This window comes from Leptonychotes weddellii, chromosome 2 (assembly GCF_054177405.1).
Source record: "Leptonychotes weddellii isolate Sample4059 chromosome 2, ASM5417740v2, whole genome shotgun sequence".
Taxonomy (NCBI): Eukaryota; Metazoa; Chordata; class Mammalia; order Carnivora; family Phocidae; genus Leptonychotes; species Leptonychotes weddellii.
The window spans coordinates 128,218,374-128,239,689 of NC_138370.1; the positions used below are offsets into that span (position 1 = coordinate 128,218,374).

General features: G+C 36.4%; 1 protein-coding gene across 1 annotated transcript; it reads left to right on the forward strand.

The window, feature by feature from the left end:
• The first annotated feature begins 329 nt into the window (after positions 1-329).
• LOC102726154 (UDP-glucuronosyltransferase 2B31) lies at positions 330-21,298 on the forward strand. Its single transcript, XM_006729315.2, has 6 exons — positions 330-1,105; positions 5,820-5,968; positions 7,436-7,567; positions 9,526-9,613; positions 17,659-17,878; positions 20,464-21,298. The coding sequence occupies exons 1-6, from the start codon at positions 382-384 to the stop codon at positions 20,741-20,743; spliced, it is 1,593 nt and encodes a 530-aa protein (XP_006729378.1). The 5' UTR covers positions 330-381; the 3' UTR covers positions 20,744-21,298.
• Positions 21,299-21,316: the final 18 nt, after the last annotated feature.

Consider the following 21,316-nt stretch of genomic DNA (forward strand, 5'->3'; position numbering starts at 1 on the left):
GAACCACTGAATTGTACACTTTAAATCTGACAATTTTATAGCATGTGAATTACATGTCAACCAAGTTTTTATGAACAAAACAAAAAAAAATTTCTTGAACCATCATATCCAAGAAATAAATTCACCTGTATATTCATCATTCGCTAGATGATAGAACTTACAAGCGTCAAACAAATATTAAACACATCTGTATACAAATGAAATCATCTACCTTTGGCTTTTTCCACTTGCCATTCAGATGCTCTGACTGTTGATATAATGTGTTTACTTTGAAATGTAGGAGTTATACTTTAACTTACTGATTGATTTCTCCTTGGATATAAGTACAAGCAATGCGAGAAGGAAACAGGAGTCTGAAAAGAAGCATTGCATTCCACTAGGATGTCTATGAAATGGATTTCAGTTCTTCTGCTGCTTCAGCTGAGCTGTTACTTCAGCTCTGGAAGTTGTGGAAATGTGCTAGTGTGGCCCACAGAATACAGCCACTGGATCAATATAAAGACAATCCTGGATGAACTTATCCAGAGAGGTCATGAAGTGACTGTTCTGACATCTTCAGCTTCCATTCTTATTGATCCGAGCAAATCATCTACTATTAAATATGAGATTTATCCTGTATATTTACAGAGAAAGGATTTTGAGGATATTTTCAGGAAACTGATCCACATATGGATATATAATTTGCCAAGAGATACATTTTGGGGATATTTTTCACAACTGCAAGAAATCTTGTGGGAATATTCTGACTGTATTCAAAAGTTCTGTAAAGATATAGTTTTGAACAGGAAACTCATGACAAAACTACAAGAATCAAAGTTTGATGTCATTCTTGCAGATGCCATTGGACCCTGTGGTGAACTGCTGGCTGAGCTACTTAAAATACCTTTAGTGTACAGTCTCCGCTTCTCTCCTGGCTATAGAGTTGAAAAGTACAGTGGAGGACTTCCTTTACCTCCGTCCTACGTGCCTATGATTATGTCAGAATTAAGTGGTCAAATGACATTCATGGAGAGAGTAAAAAATATGATATATGTGCTTTATTTTGACTTTTGTTTCCGATCATTTAGTGAGAAGAGTTGGGATCAGTTTTACAGCGAAGTACTAGGTAAGTCATGTTTTTAATTGGTAGCATGAAGCTTTAATTCTTAGTGCCTGGGAAGGTGAGTTTGTATAAATATAAAATCAGAGAAATTTGTCCTTTATAAGTGCAATGATGAAATGAAAATATAAAATGATCTCTCAACCTCACAAATGTTATGGAAAGACTTATATGACAGGGCCAGTTAGAACCCTGTGGTCCATTATTTAGTACATTACACTCCAGGAAGTCAATAACCACAAATTAAAACACTAAGGATTTCTTGAAGCAATTAGATATCTATTCTTTGGGTGTTTGTTTGTAATACTTAAAAAAATTTTTTTTTACTTTTTTCTGGATAAAGTGTTTTAACCTTTCTTTGTTATTTATTAAATACAGGGTGAAAGTATTACTTCTGATCATGCTTTACTTTTTAGTATAATTTTAAGTCACAGCATACTGAGTCAAGATTTCCCATATAACCCTTGCCCCCACACATGCATAAAACATCCCCCACCAGAGTGGTACATTTGTTACAACTGCTGAACCTACATTGACACATATTATCATCCAAAGTCCATAGTTTACATTAGAGTTCACTCTTGGTGTTGTACATTCTATAGGTTTTAACAAATTTTGGGGGGACACCTGGGTGGCTCAGCCGTTAAGCGTCTGCCTTCGGCTCAGGTCATGATCTCAGGGTCCTGGGATCGAGCCCTGCATCGGGCTCCCTGCTCCGCGGGAAGCCTGCTCTCCCTCTCCCACTCCCCCTGCTTGTGTTCCCTCTCTCGCTGTGTCTCTCTCTGTCAAATAAATAAAATCTTTAAAAAAAAAAAAAGGTTTTAACAAATTTTTAATGATATGTATACATCACTATTGTATCAGAGTAGTTTCACTGCCTTAAAAATCCTCTCTGCTGTGCCTATTTCCTACATATCCATTTTACTTTACTTTTTCCATTTTTTAAAAAAGGCATTAGAGGGGTCCCTGGGTGGCTCAGTTGGTTAAGCATCTGCCTTCAGCTCAGGTCATGATCCCAGAGTCCTAGGATTGAGGCCCACGTCAGGCTCTCTGTTCAACAGGAAGCCTGCCTCTCCTTGATCTGCCTGCCACTTCCCCTGCTTGTGCTCTCTCTCGCTGTCAAATAGATAAAATCTTTTTTAAAAAAGACATTAGAAATTTCACTATCTTGATGAAAGCAGACATGTTAATTGAGGAGTCACATATTTCTAGTATAACTGTCTATAAAGTATTGAGGATATTATTTCCACTTGTTTCCCTTCTTTAATTTAAAAATTAAAGTGTTTTGTCATATTACCTGAAAGAGTCCTTCATAATTGGACTAAGTGGTGGCTCTACCCCAGACTCAGGAACCTATAATAAGAAGTTTCTAATGATTACAAATTCTTTCACCAGGGCTTATAAATCATGTTTTAAAGGCCTAAAATCTTGTTGAAAGTTGCACATACACATTAATAGTTCACATTTTTTAAAAACTGTTACTCCGTTAAAGAAAAAGTGAGCCAAAATTAAGAGTGCACATACCTATTTCCATACTTGATGAAAATATTCCAGCTGTTATTTGCAAATATCATTTAATATACAAATATTATTAAGCTCCTAATGTGAACCAAGTGCAATGGTAAGTACAAGGAATCAAACCATACCTTCAAAACCTCACAGTTTTCTTGGAAAATCTAGAATCAAGGGAATAACTTGCTAAATTATAGAAATGAGACTGAGTACCCTAGGGAAAGGTGTTTCCATTGGTTAATTGATTGGGGAGCTCAAATAATTGTTTACATTTGCATCTGCTACTTCTGCAGCATTTTAAAGTAAACAAATGCATGTTTAATTTGATAGTAGCTTAGGTTTAATAATTGTTTATGATTGTGAATGTACTATTGTGATGTTAGAAATGAGTCTTACGCTTTGTCTTTCAAATATACATATGAACAACATATATAAATGTGTAAATATATATTTGCAGCATTATACATGTTTGTATCATATATGTGCTCTATTATCAAACTACAAATATTTTTGAACATTTTTGACTAAATTATTCCAAACTCTTTTCAGAAAATTCCCTAGTATATTCACATTACATTACTCTTATTTCCTCTACCTGTTGCTTGTTGTGGGGTTTTTTTTTACTTATTTATTTATTTACTTTTATTTTTCTATTAAGTTTTCATTTTAATTCCAGTATAGTTAACAGAGAGTGTTATATTAGTTTCAGGTGTACAATATAGTGATTCAACAATTCTGGACATCACTCTGTGCTCATCACAAGTGTCCTCCTTAATCCCCATCACCTATTTAACCCATCCCCCCACCCACTGCCCCTCCAGTAACCCTCAGTTTGTTTTCTACAGTTCAGAGTCTATTTCTTGGTTTGTCTATCTTTTTGTATTTTGTTTGTCTGGTTTCTTAAATTCCACATATGAGTGAAATCATATGGTATTTGTCTTTCTCTGACTGACTTATTTTACTTAGTATAATACTCTCTAGCTCCGTCTGTGTCATTGCAAATTGCAAGATTTCATTTTTTAAAAAAGGTTTTCTTTATTTGAGAGAGAGAGAGAGAAAGTGAGTGGGAGAGAGAGGGAGAGAGAATCTGAAGCATACTCCACACTGACCACATAGCCCCACTTGGGGCTCCATCCCACGAACACTAGATCGTGACCTGAGCCAAAACCAAGAGTCGGATGCTTAACCAACTGAGCCAGCCAAGTGCCCCAAGATTTCATTCTTCTTTATGGCTGAGTAATATTCATTGTATAAATATACCACTTCTTTAGCCATTCATCAGTTGGTGGACACTTAGGCTGTTTCCATAATTTGGCTATTGTAGATAATGCTGCTATAAACATTGGGGTACATGTATCCCTTTGAATGAGTATTTTTGTATTCTTTGGGTAAATACCTAGTAGTGCAATTGTTGAATCATAGGGTACATCTATTTTTAACTTTTTTGAGAAACCTCCACACTTGTTTCTTGTGGCTTTGATTTTAGCCATTCTGAAAGATGTGAGGTGGTATCTCACTGTAGTTTTGATTTGCATTTCCCTGATGATGAGTGATGTGGAGCATCTTTTCATGTGTCTATTGGCCATCTGTATGCCTTCTTTGGAGAAATGTCTGTTCATGTCTTCTGTCCTTTTTAAAATTGGATTATTTGGTTTTGGGGTATTGAGCTGTATAAGCTCTTTTTTTAAAGATTTTATTTATTTATTTGACAGAGAGAGACACAGCGAGAGAGGGAACACAAACAGGGGGAGTGGGAGAGGGAGAAGCAGACTTCCTGCCAAGCAGGGAGTCCGATGAGGGGCTCGATCCCAGGACCCTGGGATCATGACCTGAGCCGAAGGCAGACACTTAACGACTGAGCCACCCAGGCACCCTATAAGTTCGGTATATATTTTGGGTACTAACCCTTTCTCAAATGTCATTTGCAAATATCTTCTCCCATTCAGTATGTTGCCTTTTAGTTTTATTGATTGTTTCCTTCATTATACAGAGGTGTTTGTTTTTTTTTTTAACTTTGATGTAGTCCCAATAGTTTATTTTTGCTTTTATTTCCCTTGCCTCAGAAGACATATCTAGAAAAATGTTCCTATGGCTGATGTCAGAGACATTATTGCCTGTACTCTCTTCTAGGATTTTTATAGTTTCAGGTTTCACATTTAGTTTTTTAATCCATTTTGAATTTATTTTTGTGTATGGTATAAGAAAGTGGTCCAGTTTCATACCTTTGCATGTAGCTGCCCAATTTTCCCAACACCATTTGTTGAAGAGACTATCTTTTTTCCCATTGGATATTCTTTCCTCTTTTGTCAAAGATTAATTGACCATATAACTGGGTTTTCTAGCTGTTCCATTGATCTATGTGTCTGTTTTTGTGCCAGTACCATACTGTCTTGATTACAGCTTTGTAGTATAACTTAAAGTCTGGAATTGTGATAGCTCCCATTTTTTTCTTTTTCAAGATTGCTTTAGCTATTTGGAGTCTTTTGTGGTTCTATACAAATTTTAGGATAGTTTGTTCCAGTTCTGTGAAAAATGCTGTTGGTGTTTTGATAGGGATTGCATTAAATGTGTAGATTGCTTTGGGTAGTATATACAGTTCAATATTTGTTCTTCTAATTCATGTGCACAGAATGCCTTTCCGTTTCCTTATATCCTCTTATATCCTTATTCCTAGGTACTTTATTATTTTTGGTGCAATTACAAATGGGATTATTTTCTTAATTTCTCTTTCTTCTGCTTCATTATTAGTATATAGAAATGTAACAGATTTCTGTATACTGATTTTGCATCCTGTGACTTTACTGAATTAATTTAACAGTTCTAGTAGTTTTTTGGTAAGTCATGTCATCTGCAAATAGTGAAAGTTTTGCTTTTGGATAACTTTTATTTCTTTTTGTCCTCTGACTGCTGTAGCCGGGACTTCTAGTACTATGTTGAATAAAAGTGGTAAGAGTGGACAGCCTTGTCTTGTTCCTGACCTTAGGGGAAAAGCTCTCTGTTGTTCCCCATTGAGTATGATGTTCACTGTGGGTTTTCCATATAAGGCCTTTATTTTGTTGAAGTATGTTCACTCTAAACCAACTTTGTTGAGAGTTTTTATCATGAATGGATGTGTACTTTGTCAAATGCTTTTTCTGCATACATGGAAATGATCGTATGGTTTTTATCCCTTCTCTTATTGATGTGATGTTTGGTTTTTTCCCTTCAGGAAGACCCACTACATTATTTGAGTTAATGGGAAAGGCTCAAATATGGCTCATTCGAACCTACTGGGATTTTGAATTTCCTCGCCCACTCCTACCAAATTTTGAATTTGTTGGAGGACTCCACTGCAAACCTGCCAAACCCCTGCCTAAGGTAACTGATTCCTGTTTCTTTTGTTTTATTTTCTCTGAGGCATTTCACCAGTATTCTAGCTTAAAAACACCATTCCTCAACAATGTTTGTGTGTCCCAACAATATCTGCAGGCAAATCCAATGTTTACTTGCTGTCACTCCAACATTTACACAATTTATTTGAGATCCCAAGGTTTGACAACTTAGAGCATTAAAGGGTTTGCTTAGCCTATGAGAACATGTGTTTTCTGCCACACACCAAGACTGGACAAAATCTCAGTAAAGATCGGGGGAACATGGTTCTCAACATTATAGCTGACAAAATGAGTGCAGAGAAAACTACACTGTGTATATAATAAGGACCATAAATTCTGCATATTTAATAAGGACCAAATAATTTCTACCACTTATATCTGAAAAACATCCACAATATAAAATTACAAAAGAGTTCTGTATGCTTTCTTTTTTTTTTGAAAGAAAGCAATAATGTAATATGTTTTAAGTTGATATTGTAACTTTAAGACATAATTGAAAAACAAGCATCCCTTACTGAATGATTTTATGGTCTCTTCAACATCTTGTTTGTCTACCTTCTTATTGGTAATAAGATAAAACTAAGATCTTATTTGGTGGTTAACCTAATATCAATTTTGATTACAAAATGTTTAGGTGTATACGGTAAATTTCTCAAGGTCTAAATCCTGAGGTAAAACTAGCAAAAGTTCTATTCAGTCTAATACAAGTGTCCATTAACAGATAAATCCATAAACAAAATGTATTTACACACAATGGAATATTAGTCATAAAATAGAAGAAAATTCTAACACATACTCCAACGTGGAAAACTTTAGGACATTATGCAAAGTGAAAGGGGTAATCACAAAAAGACAAATACTGTATGATTCCACTGATATGAGGTATGCAGATTAGTCAAATTCATAGAAATACAAAGTATAATGATGGTTGCTAAAGATGTAAAGGAGGGAATGGGGAATTGTTATATAATGGGTACAGAGTTCCAGTTTAGCAAGATGAAAAAGTTCCAGTGATTGGTTACCCAACAGTGTAAATATACCCATTATTGAACTGCATACCCAGGAATAGTTAAAATGGCAATTTTTGTGTGTATTTTATCACAATTTAAAGATAAAAACAGGCATTACTCTAATAACTCCTGATAATATTTGGTATCTCTCTTTAGCTGTTTGTAGAAATTCTCTTTTTTAAAAAAGATTTATTTATTTGAGATAGAGTAGGGGCGTTGGGGGGAGTGGAGCAGAGGGAGAGAGAGAATACCCAGCAGATTCCCCACTGAGTGTAGAGCCAGACTCGGGGCTCAATTTCACAACCCTGAGATCATGACCTGAGATGAAATCAAGAGTCAGATACTTAACTGACTGAGCCACCCAGGCGCCCCTGTAGAAATTCTTTTAATAGTGTTTGCTATGCTGTTCCTCTTTTGTGATGGAGCAAATTCTTTCTTCACAGGAAATGGAAGAGTTTGTCCAGAGCTCTGGAGAAAACGGTATTGTGGTGTTTAGTCTAGGGTCAATGGTCAATAACATGCCAGAGGAAAGAGCCAATGTGATTGCATCAGCCCTTGCCCAGATTCCACAAAAGGTTAGATAAAGTAACTTAATCGTATACAACTACTTAATAAGTCTGTTAAACTGTGTAAAAGGTTTGATTACCCTTTCCTTCATGACATGGAAACCATGATGATAGCTCCAATTTATCTCAGATATGAGCAAAATATACACAGCAGATGCTATCCTCATTAGTAGAGTGGTGAGTATCCCCGCCTGTCACAGCAGATGCTAAAGTAGTACAGAAGGTGTTTTGACAATAACTTTGGTATTAACATTGAGATCAGAAAGAAATATATTTAGGAGGTATATATTTAGGAGGTACAGCGTAAAGTTTGCTATTATAATGTATCATGGGCAGATACAGAAATCACCAAATTCTGTCCTGTCATTCACTCCTTTTCCTTAAAGGATTTCCAAGGGCACTGAATACCTCATAGATGTTCTCAGAAAGGAGTTAAATTTCAATAGTTATGTTAAGCAGGAACTGATAAAAGTCTGAAAAGCATCATGCAGTTTATGCTTGCTGGATAATCCAGGTTTCTTTTCCTTCCCCTAAATTTTTGGGATAAGCCTATTCAGTATGCTGTTCAGAGAGAGGATGGCCAGGGTTCACCAAGCTATGTCTAGGCATTCATCCAGCCTAGATTATTTAGAGAAAGAGAAAAACTGACATGACTGGTGGAGTGGGCCCTATTAAGAGTAAAAGAGTAAGATAAATGAAAAAGGGGGAGATGGGTCTACCCCTCAAGGTGACCCTGTGCTTACTAATATGTGGTTCCAAAAGGACTTTAACTTATCAGAATACTAACTCCTCCTGATTAAGGAAGGAAATGTAAATATATTAAGGAGTCAACCAGAAACAAGCCTAGCAAGGGAAAGTTTCAGATGCCTCTTTCTACATAAAATATAGTAGTAAATTGCTTTCCAATATATAGAAAAAAACCTGGAGTATTTGGGTATTTGTGAACTACTTTTTAGTTTACTGATATAGTTTCTCTTTATGCTAATGTTTGCTTAATATCTAAAGTTACTTGAAACATAGCAAATATATGTTAACCAATGAAAACTATAATCCAGTTTATGAGGATTGCTGGGGAATTCTAAAATCAATCTATTTTGGTACTGAGAATGGAAATTGCTTGGGTATAGACCTCATATTAATCAATGCTGTCAATGCTTTGTAGTGCATCACTGAAGTGTTAACAATCAGTTAAATAAAATTTAGCATCATCACAGTTTTGGATTTTTTTCAGCAGCTACACTGTTATTTCTGAAGTGCCAACAGGCTCTTCTTTGTAACATTTAAAAAACTTCCAAACCAAGAAATAGTAATAATAATCTGGATTCATGTAAAAAATTACCTTTTTCTTGGAAGTAATGCCTAATAATTAGTAATGTAAAAGAAATTAAATGTACTAAGTAGAAATTATTTATATTAATAAATTACTAATAAGCAGAATTATTTCTCACAAGCAGCAGATTGCATACTTAGCTTTTTTGTATATCAAAAGACATAAAACTCTAATAAAATAATGTATGGAACAAGTAGATACAAGTGAACTCCTTCTGTAACACTTAAAAAGGAATAAATAGGTTAATATGACATCGGAAGATGAAAGCAATTATAATAGATAAAACAAAACAAATGTGTAGATCTTAGTAATTTCCTACTTGTTTGCACTAGAATTATAATAACTGCTTAAAAATGTTTTAAATACTTGTATTTGTCACTGATAATCTCATTTGTCTAATCTCTATGTGTGAACCATCATGATTACAATCATACTTGATTGAATATAAAAATAAGGAACAAAAATGTGGGTATTTTATTATACTAGTGTTTTAGTAGTCTTACTTTTAATATCTTTTGTCCTTATTACTTACCAGTCAATGAAAGGGGTCTAACTAGATTATCTCTTAATTTCTTTAAAATTCCTACATGCTATAACTTCAAAGTTCAACTCATGAAATAAGGCATTTTCTTAACAGGTTCTATGGAAATTTGATGGCAAGAAACCAGACACCTTAGGGCCAAATACTCGGCTATATAAGTGGATCCCCCAGAATGACCTTCTTGGTAAGAATCTGGAAAACACTGAATTGAAAGTAACTCTAAACAAAATGATAAGAGTTTCCAAGAAGGAAATTGATTGAACATTTATTATTGAAAAACTCAAAAACCAAACTTAACTTCCTTACATTTATTTTGCAGTCCTAGGGGGAAAAAGATAAGATACAGCATGTTATTATATACAGTCACATTCCTTATGGCCAGAATCAAAGTATCTTTATTTCAGGTGTAATTACTTCTCAAAGGTAATTTTTTTATTTTTTAATTTAAATTCCAATAGCCAATATAGTACATCATTAGTTTTGGATGTAATGTTCAATAATTTATCAGTTGCATATAACACCCAGTGCTCATCACATCATGTGCCCTCTTAATGCTCATCACCCAGTTACCCCATCCTCCCACACACCTCCCCTCCAGCAACCCTCAGTTTGTTTCCTATATTTAAGAGTCTTTCATGGTTTTTCTCCCTCTCTGATTTTTTTCCATTCCGTTTTTCCTCCCTTTCCTTATGATCCTCTGTGCTGTTTCTTATATTTGCCATATGAGTGGAACCATAAGATAATTGTCTCTGGTTGACTTATTTCATTCAGCATAATACCCTCCAGTTCCAACCATGTCATTGTAAATGGCAAGTATGCATCCTTTCTGATGGCTGAGTAATATTCCATTGTATATATATATACCACATCTTCTTTATCCATTCCTCTGTCCACAGATATCTCAGCTCTTTCCACAGTTTGGCTACTGTGGATATTGCTACTATAAACAATGAGGTGCGGGTGCTCCTTCAGATCAATACATTTGTATCTTTGGGGTAAATACCTAGTAGTGCAATTGCTGGGTCATAGGGAAGCTCTTTTTTTTTTAAGATTTTTTATTTATTTATCTGAGAGAGAGAATGGGAGACAGAGAGCATGAGAGGGGGAGGATCAGAGGGAGAAGCAGACTCCCCGCTGAGCAGGGAGTCCAATGCAGGACTCGATCCCGGGACTCCAGGATCATGACCTGAGCCGAAGGCAGTTGCTTAACCAACTGAGCCACCCAGGTGCCCCAAAGCTCTATTTTTAACTTCTTGAGGAACCTCCATACTATTTTCCAGAGTGGCTGCACCAGCTTGAATTCTCACCAACAGTGTAAGAGAGTTCCCCTTTCTCCACATCCTCACCAACATTTGTCCCCTGTCTTGTTAATTTTAGCCATTCTGACTGGTGTGAGGTGGTATCTCATTGTGGTTTTGATTTGTATTTCCCTGATGCCAAGGGATGTTGAGAATTTTTTCATGTGTCTATTGGCCATTTGTATGTCTTCTTTGCAGAAATGTCTGTTCATGTCTTCTGCCCATTTCTTGTTTGGGTGTTGGGATTGATAAGTTCCTTATAGATCTTGGATACTAGCCTTTTATCTTATATGTCATTTGCAAATTTCTTCTCTTATTCCATAGGTTGCCTTTTAGTTTTATTGACTGTTTCCTTTGCTGTGCAGAACCTTTTTATCTTGATGAAGTCCCAATAGTTCATTTTTGCTTTGTTATACTTGCCTTTGGAGACATGTCTAGCAAGAAGTTGCTGTGACCAAGGTTGAAGAGGTTGCTGCTTGTATTCTCCTCTAGAATTTTGATGGATTCCTGTCTCACATTTAGGTCTTTCATCCATTTTGAGTTTATCTTTGTGCATGGTGTAAGAAAATAATCCAGCTTCATTCTTCAACATGTGGCTGTCCAATTTCCCAGCACCATTTATTGAAGAGATTGTCCTTTTTCCATTGGGTATTCTTTCCTGCTTTGTCGAAGATTAGTTGACCATAGAGTTGAGGGGCCATTTCTGGGCTCTCTATTCTGTTCCATTGACCTATGTATCTGTTTTTGCGCTTTTATGATATTGAGGTATATTCCCTCTATCCCTACACACTCCCTTGATAATTACAGCTTTGTAATATAGCTTGAAGTCCAGAATTGTGATGCCACCAACTTTGGTGGCATCTTTTTCAACATTCCTTTGGCTATTCAGGGTCTTTTCTGGATCCATACAAATTTTAGGATTATTTGTTCCAGCTCTGTGAAAAATGTTGATGGTATTTTGATAGGGATTTCATTGAAAGTGTAGATTGCTCTGGGTAGCCTAGACATTTTAACAATATTTATTCTTCCAATCCATGAGCATGGAATATTTTTTCATTTCTTTGTGTCTTCCTCAATTTCTTTCATAAGTCTTCTGTAATTTTTAGAGTACAAATCCTTTCTTTCTTTTTTTTTTTTTTAAAGATTTTATTTATTTGACAGAGAGAGACACAGCAAGAGAGGGAACACAAGCAGGGGGGAGTGGGAGAGGGAGAAGCAGGCTTCCCGCCAAGCAGGGAGCCCGATGTGGGACTCAATCCCAGGACCCTGGGATCATGACCTGAGCCGAAGGCAGACGCTTAACGACTGAGCCACCCAGGTGCCCCCAGATGCTTTATTTCTTTGGTTAAGTTTATTCCTAGGTATCTTATGGTTTTGAGTGCAATTGTAAATAGGATCAACTCCTTAATTTCTCTTTCTTCTATCTCATTGTTAGTGTATAGAAATGCAACTGATTTCTGTGCATTGATTTTATATCCTGCCATGTTGCTGAATTCCTGTATGAGTTCTAGCAATTTTGGGGCAGAGTGTTTTGGGTTTTCCACATAAAGTATCATGTCATCTGTGAAAAGTGAGAGTTCGACTTCTTCTTTGCCAATTTGAATGCGTTTTTATTTCTTTTTGTTGTCTGATTGCTGAGGGTAGGACTTCTAGTACTATGTTGAACAAAAATGGTGAGAGTGGGCATCCTTGTCATATTCCTGACCTTAGAGGAAAAGCTCTTGGTTTTTCCCCCATTGAGAATGATATTCTCTGTAGGCTTTTCATAGGTGGCTTTTATGATATTGAGGTATATTCCCTCTATCCCTACACTGTGGAGAGTTTTAATCAAGAAATATACTGTATTTTGTCAAATGCTTTTTCTGTATCACTTGAGAGGATCATATATGGTTCTTCTCCTTTCTTTTATTAATGTGATGTATTACATTGATTGATTTGTGAATGTTGAACCACCCTTGCAGCCCAGGAATAAATCCCACTTGGTCATGGTGAATAATCCTTTTAATGTACTGTTGGATCCTATTGGCTAGTCTTGGTGAGAATTTTGGCATCCATGTTCATCAGGGATATTGGTCTGTAATTCTCCTTTTTGGTTGGAGTCTTTGTCTGGTTTGGGGATCAAGGTAATGCTGGCCTCATGGAACAAGTTTGGAAGTTTTCCTTCCATTTCTATTTTTTGAAACAGCTTCAGAAGAATAGGTATTAGTTCTTCTTTAAATGTTTGGTAGAATTCCCCTAGGAAGCCATCTGGCCCTGGACTCTTGTTTGTTGGGAGATTTTTCATTACTACTTCAATTTCTTTCCTGGTTATGGGTCTGTTCAGGTTTTCTATTTCTTCCTGTTTCAGTTTTGGTAGTTTATAAGTTCCCAGGAATGCATCCATTTCTTCCAGATTGCCTAATTTTTTGGCATATAGTTGCTCATAATATGTTCTTAAAATTATTTGTATTTCTTTGGTGTTGGTCATGATATCTCCTCTTTCATTCATGATTTTATTAATTTGGGTCCTTTCTCTTTTCTTTTGTATAAGTCTGGCTAGGGGTTTATTGATCTAATTAATTCTTTGAAAGAACAAGCTTCTAGTTTCATTGATCTGTTTTACTCTTCTTTTGGTTTCTATTTCATTGATTTGTGCTCTGATCTTTATTATTTTTCTCCTCCTGCTTGGTTTAAGCTTTATTTGCTGTCCTTTCTCCAGCTCCTTTAGGTGTAAGGTTAGCTTGTGTATTTGAGACTTTTCTAATTTTTTTGAAAAAGGCTTGCATTGCTATATACTTCCCTCTTAGGACAGCCTCTGCTGCATCCCAAAGGTTTTGAACAGTTGTGTTTTCATTTTCATTTGTTTCCCTGAAATGTTTTAATTCTTCTTTAATTTCCTGGTTGACCCATTCATTCTTTAGTAGGATGCTCTTTTACCTCCAAGTGTTTGAGTTCCTTCCAAATATCCTCTTGTAAATGAGTTCAAGTTCAAAGAATCATGGTCTGAAAATATGCAAGGGATAATCCTAATCTTTAGGTATGTGTTGAAACCTGATTTGTGACCCAGTATGTGATCTATTTTGGAGAATGTTCCATGTGCACTTGAGAAGAATGTGTTTTCTGTTCTTTTAGGATGGAATGCTTTGTATATATCTGTGGAGTCCATCTGGTCCAGTGTGTCTTTCCAAGCCCTTGTTTCCTTGTTGATCTTCTGCTCACATGTCCATTGCAGTGAATGGGGTATTGAAGTCCCCTACTATTACTGTATTATTATCAATGTGTTTCTTTACTTTGGTTATTAATTTATTTATATAAATGGCTGCTCCCAAGTTAGGAGCATAAATATTTATAATTGTTAGATCTTCTTGTTGGATAGACCCTTTAAGTATGATACAGTGTCCCTCTTCATTCCTTCCTACAGTCCTTGGTTTAAAATCTAATTTGTCTAATGTAAGGATTGCCACCCTAGCTTTCTTTTGATGTCCATTATCATGATAAATGGTTTTCCACCCCCTCACTTTCAATCTGGAAGTGTCTTTGGGTCTAAAATATGTCTCTTGCAGACAGCATATTAATGGGTCTTGCTTTTTAATGCAATCTGATACCCTGTGTCTTTCAATTGGGGCATTTAGCCCATTTACATTCAGAATAACTACTGAAAGTTATGAGTTTAGTGCTATTGTATTACCTGTGAAGTCACTGTTTCTGTGGACTGTCTCTGTTCCTTTCTGATCTATGTTACTTTTGGACTCTCTCTTCACTTAAAGGATCCCCTTTAATATTACTTGCAGGGCTGGTGTAGTGATCAGAAATTCTTTTACTTTCTGTTTGTCCTGGAAGCTTTTTATTTCTCCTTCTATTTTCAATGACAGCCTTGCTGGATAAAATATTCTTGGCTGCATATTTTTCTCATTTAGCACCCTGAATATATCATGCCAGTCCTTTCTGGCTTGCCAGGTCTCTGTGAATAGGACTGCTGCAAGTCTAATATTTCTACCCTTGTAGATTACGGACCTCTTGTCCCAAGCTGCTTTTAGGATTTTCTCTTTGTCTCTGAGATTTGCAAGTTTCATTGTTGTATGTCGAAGAATTGACCTATTTTTATTGATTTTGAGGGGGGTTCTGTGTGCCTCCTGGACTTGAATGCCTGTTTCCTTCCCCAGATTAGGGAAGTTCTCAGCTATGATTTGCTCAAATATACCTCATGGCCTTCTCTTTCTCTTCCTCTGGGACCCCAATAATTCTAATATTGTTTCACTTTATGGTATCACTGATTTCTCGAAGCCTCCCCTCATGGTCCATTAGTTGTTTTTCTTGCTTTTCTCCAGCTTCCTTCCTTTCCATCATCTTGTCTTCTATGTTACTGACTCTTCTGCCTCATTTACCTTAGCTGTAAGAGCATCCATTTTAGACTGCATCTCAGTTAAAGTATTTTTAATTTCAGCATGATTAGATTTTATTTTTGCACTAAGAGATTCTCTAGTGTTTTATGCTTTTCTCAAGCCCACTTAGTAACTTTATAATCATTATCCTGAATTCCAGCTCTGATATTTTACCTATGTCCATATTGATTACATCTGTGGCAGAGAGTATTACCTCTGGTTCTTTCTTTTGTTGTGATTTCCTCCTTCTAGTCATTTTACCCAGAGAAGAATGGATGAATGAGAGAACAAAATAAAAACTATCAACCATGACCCAAATGAAACACACCAGACAAATCCAAAGAGGTCAGAAATGAAAAAAGAAACAGAAAAAAGGGGGCAAAAGAGAGATTATAAACTCCCAGGTGGACAAAACACAGTGATCCACTTGGTCCTGGATGTATTTTGGTCTGTTTATTAGAAGACACTAAATCCTAAAATTGTAAAGAAAGTAGAACTTATATATATACAAAAATAAAATTGAAATAGTGAAAGAAAGCCAAAAATGAAGAATAGATCTATAAAATGTAAATTTAAAAATGAAAGTTAAAAAAATACTTAAAAACATAGAGTTGATAAAATAAGAAACCAGCTGAGATGCCTCTCTGGCTCAGTCAGTTAAGCAACTGCCTTCAACTCAGGTCATGATCTCCAGGTTCTGGGATCAAGTTCCACATTCGGCCCCCTCCTCAGCAGGGAGTCTGCTTCTCTCTCTCTCTCCCTCTGCTCCTCCCCACTGCTTGTTCTCTCTCTCTCTCTCTCAAATAAATAAAATCTTTAAAAAATAAATAAGAAACCAGTTGAAAAGGAAAAAAAGAGGAAAATTTTAAACTGAAAGATAAATGAATCTTGAGAAAAAACCCTCAATTTCTATATACTATTTTCCTATAGTGTTGGAGTTTTGCAGTCCTGTGTCCTCCACAAACTGGGTGTTCCCTTCTTGTTTCAGCTGGTCTTCTGGGGGAGGGACCAGCTGTGCTGATTATCAGGTGTCTTTGCCTGGGCAGACTTGCACCACCCCTTGCTAGGGGCCTGGGCTCAGTGTAAGCTGATTCTGATTGCTCTATGTGGCTTTTGTTCCCTGAAGGCCCTCTGTGCCTCTTTAGAGGATGAAAATAAAAATGGCTGCACCCCAATCTCCAGCCCTGAAGCTGAAGGATTGCAGTCCCCTCTCTTCTGTAAACCTTCAGGGATAAGCAGTCTTCACTTCTGTGTCTGCCAAACTCTAGACTCTTGCAGTGCATGCCCACACTGATCCTCCCAGGGGAAGGTGGGTCACCACATTTCTGCCCTTTTCAGGACACCCCCCCAAACACACACACACAGAGCAGTTGCCCAGTCCTGCACCCTCCTGCACCGCCCCTTCTGGGGGAAGGTGGAGAGTCACCACGTTTCTGCCCTTTGGAGGGCCCCCACACAGAGAGCGGTCACCTGATCATGCTGCAGTTTGTGGTTCATGGCGAACTGAGCTGAGAGCCCCCTCCTGTCTCACTGAACATAACTGGTTCCTCTGCTCTAATGCTTGGGAATTCTGCCAGCTCAGGCACCTCATTCTTTCTGTGACCCCAGGGATCCTGAGACCACACTGTCTCACCTAGGATTCTGCCCCACCTCACCACCTGAGTACCTTTCAGGCAGGAGTGTCTCTCCCTGGAGCAGACTTCAAAAGGGTCTGAGTTTGCACTCTGGGGCTATATCAATTTTTGGTAGCCAGCTTATGGAGGCTCCCTCCCCCCTCCATTTATTTTCCAAATATACCCTCAGATTCATTTTTCTGCACCTCCTACCTTGCAAAAAGTGGTCACTTTTCTATTTGTAGAATTCCAGCAATTCTTTTCTTGTATCTCAGGTTGAATTCATAGGTGTTCAGAATAATTTGATAGTTTTCTAGCTAAATTCAGGGACAAGATGAAATGAGGTTCCCTACTCCCACCATTTTGCCTCCCCCAATAATTTTTTAATAACTACCTGGATCATCACTCTGTCTCCTAATTCTCCCACCTTATTCCTATCCTTTCTCATTCTGCATGGGTATTCAGTGTCACTGAAAAATAAAAGCCCCTTTTTAATTATCAGTGACCCTACATGTTCTCTAGGAAAACATCATAATAATTTTCATGAAGTCGCAACACATTTCATGATAAAGTGCAGTCTTTCCCTGATTTGAACCACCACTATCACACTTCCTGCTACCTTGACACCCTACATGTTAAACTCAGTGACTTTACTGTTTAAGAGAATATGTTCTAATATGCCCCCTCCTTGTCTTTTTTTTTTTTTGCACATGCTATTCTTTATCCAGAATGTTCCCTTTTGTCTGTCCAGCCATCTTGTATTCATTTTTCAAGTTACAAGCACCACACCAATCTTCATTTACCTCTCCAGCAGATTTATGTGCTTCTTGCTCTGAGATCTGAAAGACATTTTAATGCTGTTTCATGTGTATAATACTATATGCCTTATGTTGCCCAACTATCATTTTATTTCTAAGACTTATAATTAATAATGTGCTGAGATTCATCCAATCCTAGGTCATCCAAAAACCAAAGCCTTTGTAACTCATGGTGGAGCCAATGGCATCTATGAGGCGATCCACCACGGGATCCCCATGGTGGGCATTCCTTTGTTTGCGGATCAACCTGATAACATTGCTCACATGAAGGCCAAGGGAGCAGCTGTCAGTCTGGATTTCCACACACTGTCTAGTACAGATTTGCTCAATGCATTGAGGATGGTCATTGATGATGCTTCGTGAGTATTATAATTTTTTTCATTAATAGTATTTATAGATAGGTTCTTCCGTCAATGGTGACCATGAGTTTCATCCTATATTTAAGAGGCTAATTTTGAAATTTTAATATGATTTAACTGATCTTAAATCTACTTTTATTTTCAACCATTTATTTCAAAGTTGCATTTTAACCCCATTGATTTAATGGGTAACCAATTGCTGCAACAATTTTCCACATGAACAAATGCAAAAGTCATACAGGTAATTGTAAGAAAACATTTTTAAAGATATAATAGAATCCATAAAATGAAAGAATGAAGAATTTGCAGTTATGTAAAATAACTTTCAATTCAGTACCAAAAATTTCTAAAACTAAAAATCTTTTTGCCCCAAAATTAATTTTTATTCTTATTTTAATATATTTTATAATATGTAATTTATGTACCATAAAACTTAAAGTATAAAAATGTTATGGAATTATGAAACCATCACTATAATCTAAGTTTGGGACATTTTCATTTGCCCAAAAAGGAATCACATATGACTTAGAAGTCATTTCTCATTCCTCTTGCCTTAAGTAAACAATCTACTTTCTATCTTTACAAATTGCTGTATTCTGGATATTTCATACAAATGGAATCATACAATTTATGGTCTTTTGCATGTGGCTTCTTTCACTTGGCATGTTTTTGAGTTTCATTCATGTGGTAGTTTTGTATTGCTGAATAATATTCTATGGTATGGGTATGCGACAATCTATTCATTTATCAGTTCATGAATATTTTGGTTATTTCCACATTTAGGAATTACAAATATTGCTACATATGTTATTGTGTGAACAAAATTTTTCATTTCTTTTGGATAGACATCTAGGAGTAGAGTTGGTGATCATATGTTAACTCTGTGAGGAACTGCCAAATTGATGTCCAAATGAGATGCATGCACCATTTTACATTTCCACCTGCTGAGTATGGGAGATCCAAATTCTCCACATCATTACCAACACTTGTTATCATCTGTTTTATTACAGACATCCTAGTGGGTGTGAAGTGGTCCCTCCTTGTGGTCTTGATTTGCATTTCCCCCATAGCCAGAGTTATTAAGCATCTTTTCATATACTAATTTCCATTCATATATCCTCTTTAGAGAAAGGTCTATTCCAATTCTTTGATAATTTTTAAATTTGATTACTTGTCTCACCTTATTAAAGAATTTGTTATGTGTTATGGATACAATACATTATCAGATATATGATTTGTTAATATTTTCTTCCATTCTGGCTGACTTGATTTTTCACTTTCTTGATTGTGTCCTATTGAAGATAAAACTTTTTAAATATGATAAGATAAATATTGAAATTTTCTGTATTACAGAGGAAAACAATGTGAGGGAATTTGTAGTGCCTAGCACAGCAACCATGAATTCAGTATTTATTACTACTATAGTATTAATATTATATTAGGAGGGTATCATCTAAAGAAATGCTGAAAAATGTATTATCGAGAAGAAAATGATAGAACAATCAAATAATAAAAATACTTTAAAGTAGGCAAGAAAGAAAAAGAAAATACCTTAGTAGTAGGTATATTATTACATCCACTTCACAATAATATTTTAGCTAATTTAGCTAAAAGTGAATATTTTAGCTAATTTTGAATTTATGAGCTACTCAGGACTATGTGCATTTTTCTTATATAATATATTTAAATGTTTTTCTGGAAAATATAACATGTTTTCAAATTCTAGGTTTCAAATAGCAACACACACACACACACACAGACACACACACACACACACAGAACAAATGTCCAAGGGTGCTTTGATAGTGTGCCCAGAAAAGCCTCCCTGAGATGGAACACGAAGCTGGGTCAAGAGGTAGAAACAGCCTTGGGGTTTTGCTGGGAATAGTGTCCAGCAGAGAGACAGAGGGGACAGAAAGTGCAAAGGTGCTGAGGTGAGGACATGTTTGGCAACTTCAGTGAACTGCTAGCAGACCTCTGTGCCTACAACAGAGTGTACATGGGACAAAGTGACAGGAGAAGAGGTTGCTAGGCATCTCTATCTGTAAGATATAGTCCAAAATTCATAGTTGGATTTTATTCTAAATGTAATGAGAAGCCAGACAGAAATTTTGAGCAGGGAAGTGTCATGATCTGATATCTGTTTCAAAAATCAGACTGTCTACATGATGGAAAATAAAGAGTAGAGGGTAGAAGAGTGGAGACACGGGGACCAGTGAGGTGGCATTTTACTCACCATGACATAATTCCCTTTACTGCTTCATGAGGATCATTCTATAAGTGCATTCCCACCATCTCATTTTTAGCTGTTACAATGGCCCATATCATTTTCTCTGTTAGAAAAGATAAAACTATCCTAAATAAACTTCCATTTTCACTTTTTAAAATATTTGTTGATGGGAAAATTCCAATTTAAAAGCCCAATCTCCTATGCGGACCCAAATAAAAAACACACTACTTCTGTAGTTCTATGGCATTTATTTTGAATCATTTGTATGGCACTTTTCAAAAACCTTTCATGGGAATTATATGATTAGGCAAATTAGCTTCCTTTCAATATCAGTATCTTTATGTTTCTCCTTTAGATACAAAGAGAATGCTATGAAATTATCAAGAATTCACCACGATCAGCCTGTAAAGCCCTTGGATAGAGCAGTCTTCTGGATCGAGTTTGTCATGCGCCACAAAGGAGCAAAACACCTCAGGCCAGCCTCCCACAACCTCACCTGGTTCCAGTACCACTCTTTGGATGTGATTGGGTTCCTGCTGGCCTGTGTGGCAACTGCTATATTTGTCACCACACAGTGTTGTCTGTTTTGTTACCGGAAGTTTGCAAAAATAGGGACGAAGGAAAAAAAGGAGTAGTTGTATCTGGGGCCTCAAGCTGGTATGCCTCATAGATGGGACTCCTCAAGTTTATTCCAGAAAGAAGTTGTGATGTAAGATTCCCTTCCTCCTGCGACAAAATGACTTTTCACAACTTAGCTTCTCAGATCAAAATCTGCTTTTAAGGGATTTACTGCCTAAGAGTTAGAAATATGTCATGCCAACAGAAAAACTGGCAAAAATAAATAAAATAAAAATAAAACTGTATGGGTATTTATTGAAAATTATTCTAAATCAAAAGTAATCCCCCTCCAGAAATTATTGAGCTTAACTGTGTTTCAAACATTGGGCATGGACACAAGAACATAAAGAAGGCTATTCACAATATCACTATGATTGTGCAAATACTCAGAATATTTTAACTTAATTTTGGTGCAGAATTCTGTAGTTTTGTACCTTGCTAGAGAAACTACAGATAGTTGGAATTGTGTAAAATGATTTACCCATCCATTTTGTTTTGGAAGACCACTAATTCTCCTTGGCTCTTACTGTGGATCCAGCCTCAGCATCACTCCTTACCTAAGGACATGGGAAGTTGATGGCCTTTATCCA

Excerpts from the sequence above, each read along its gene's own strand:
- LOC102726154 (XM_006729315.2), top strand. The coding sequence starts at position 382 with ATGTCTATGAAATGGATTTCAGTTCTTCTGCTGCTTCAGCTGAGCTGT. Across the intron at positions 1,106-5,819 it reads GTTTTACAGCGAAGTACTAG|GAAGACCCACTACATTATTT; the intron begins GTAAGTCATGTT and ends TTTTCCCTTCAG. Across the intron at positions 17,879-20,463 it reads ATGGTCATTGATGATGCTTC|ATACAAAGAGAATGCTATGA; the intron begins GTGAGTATTATA and ends TTTCTCCTTTAG.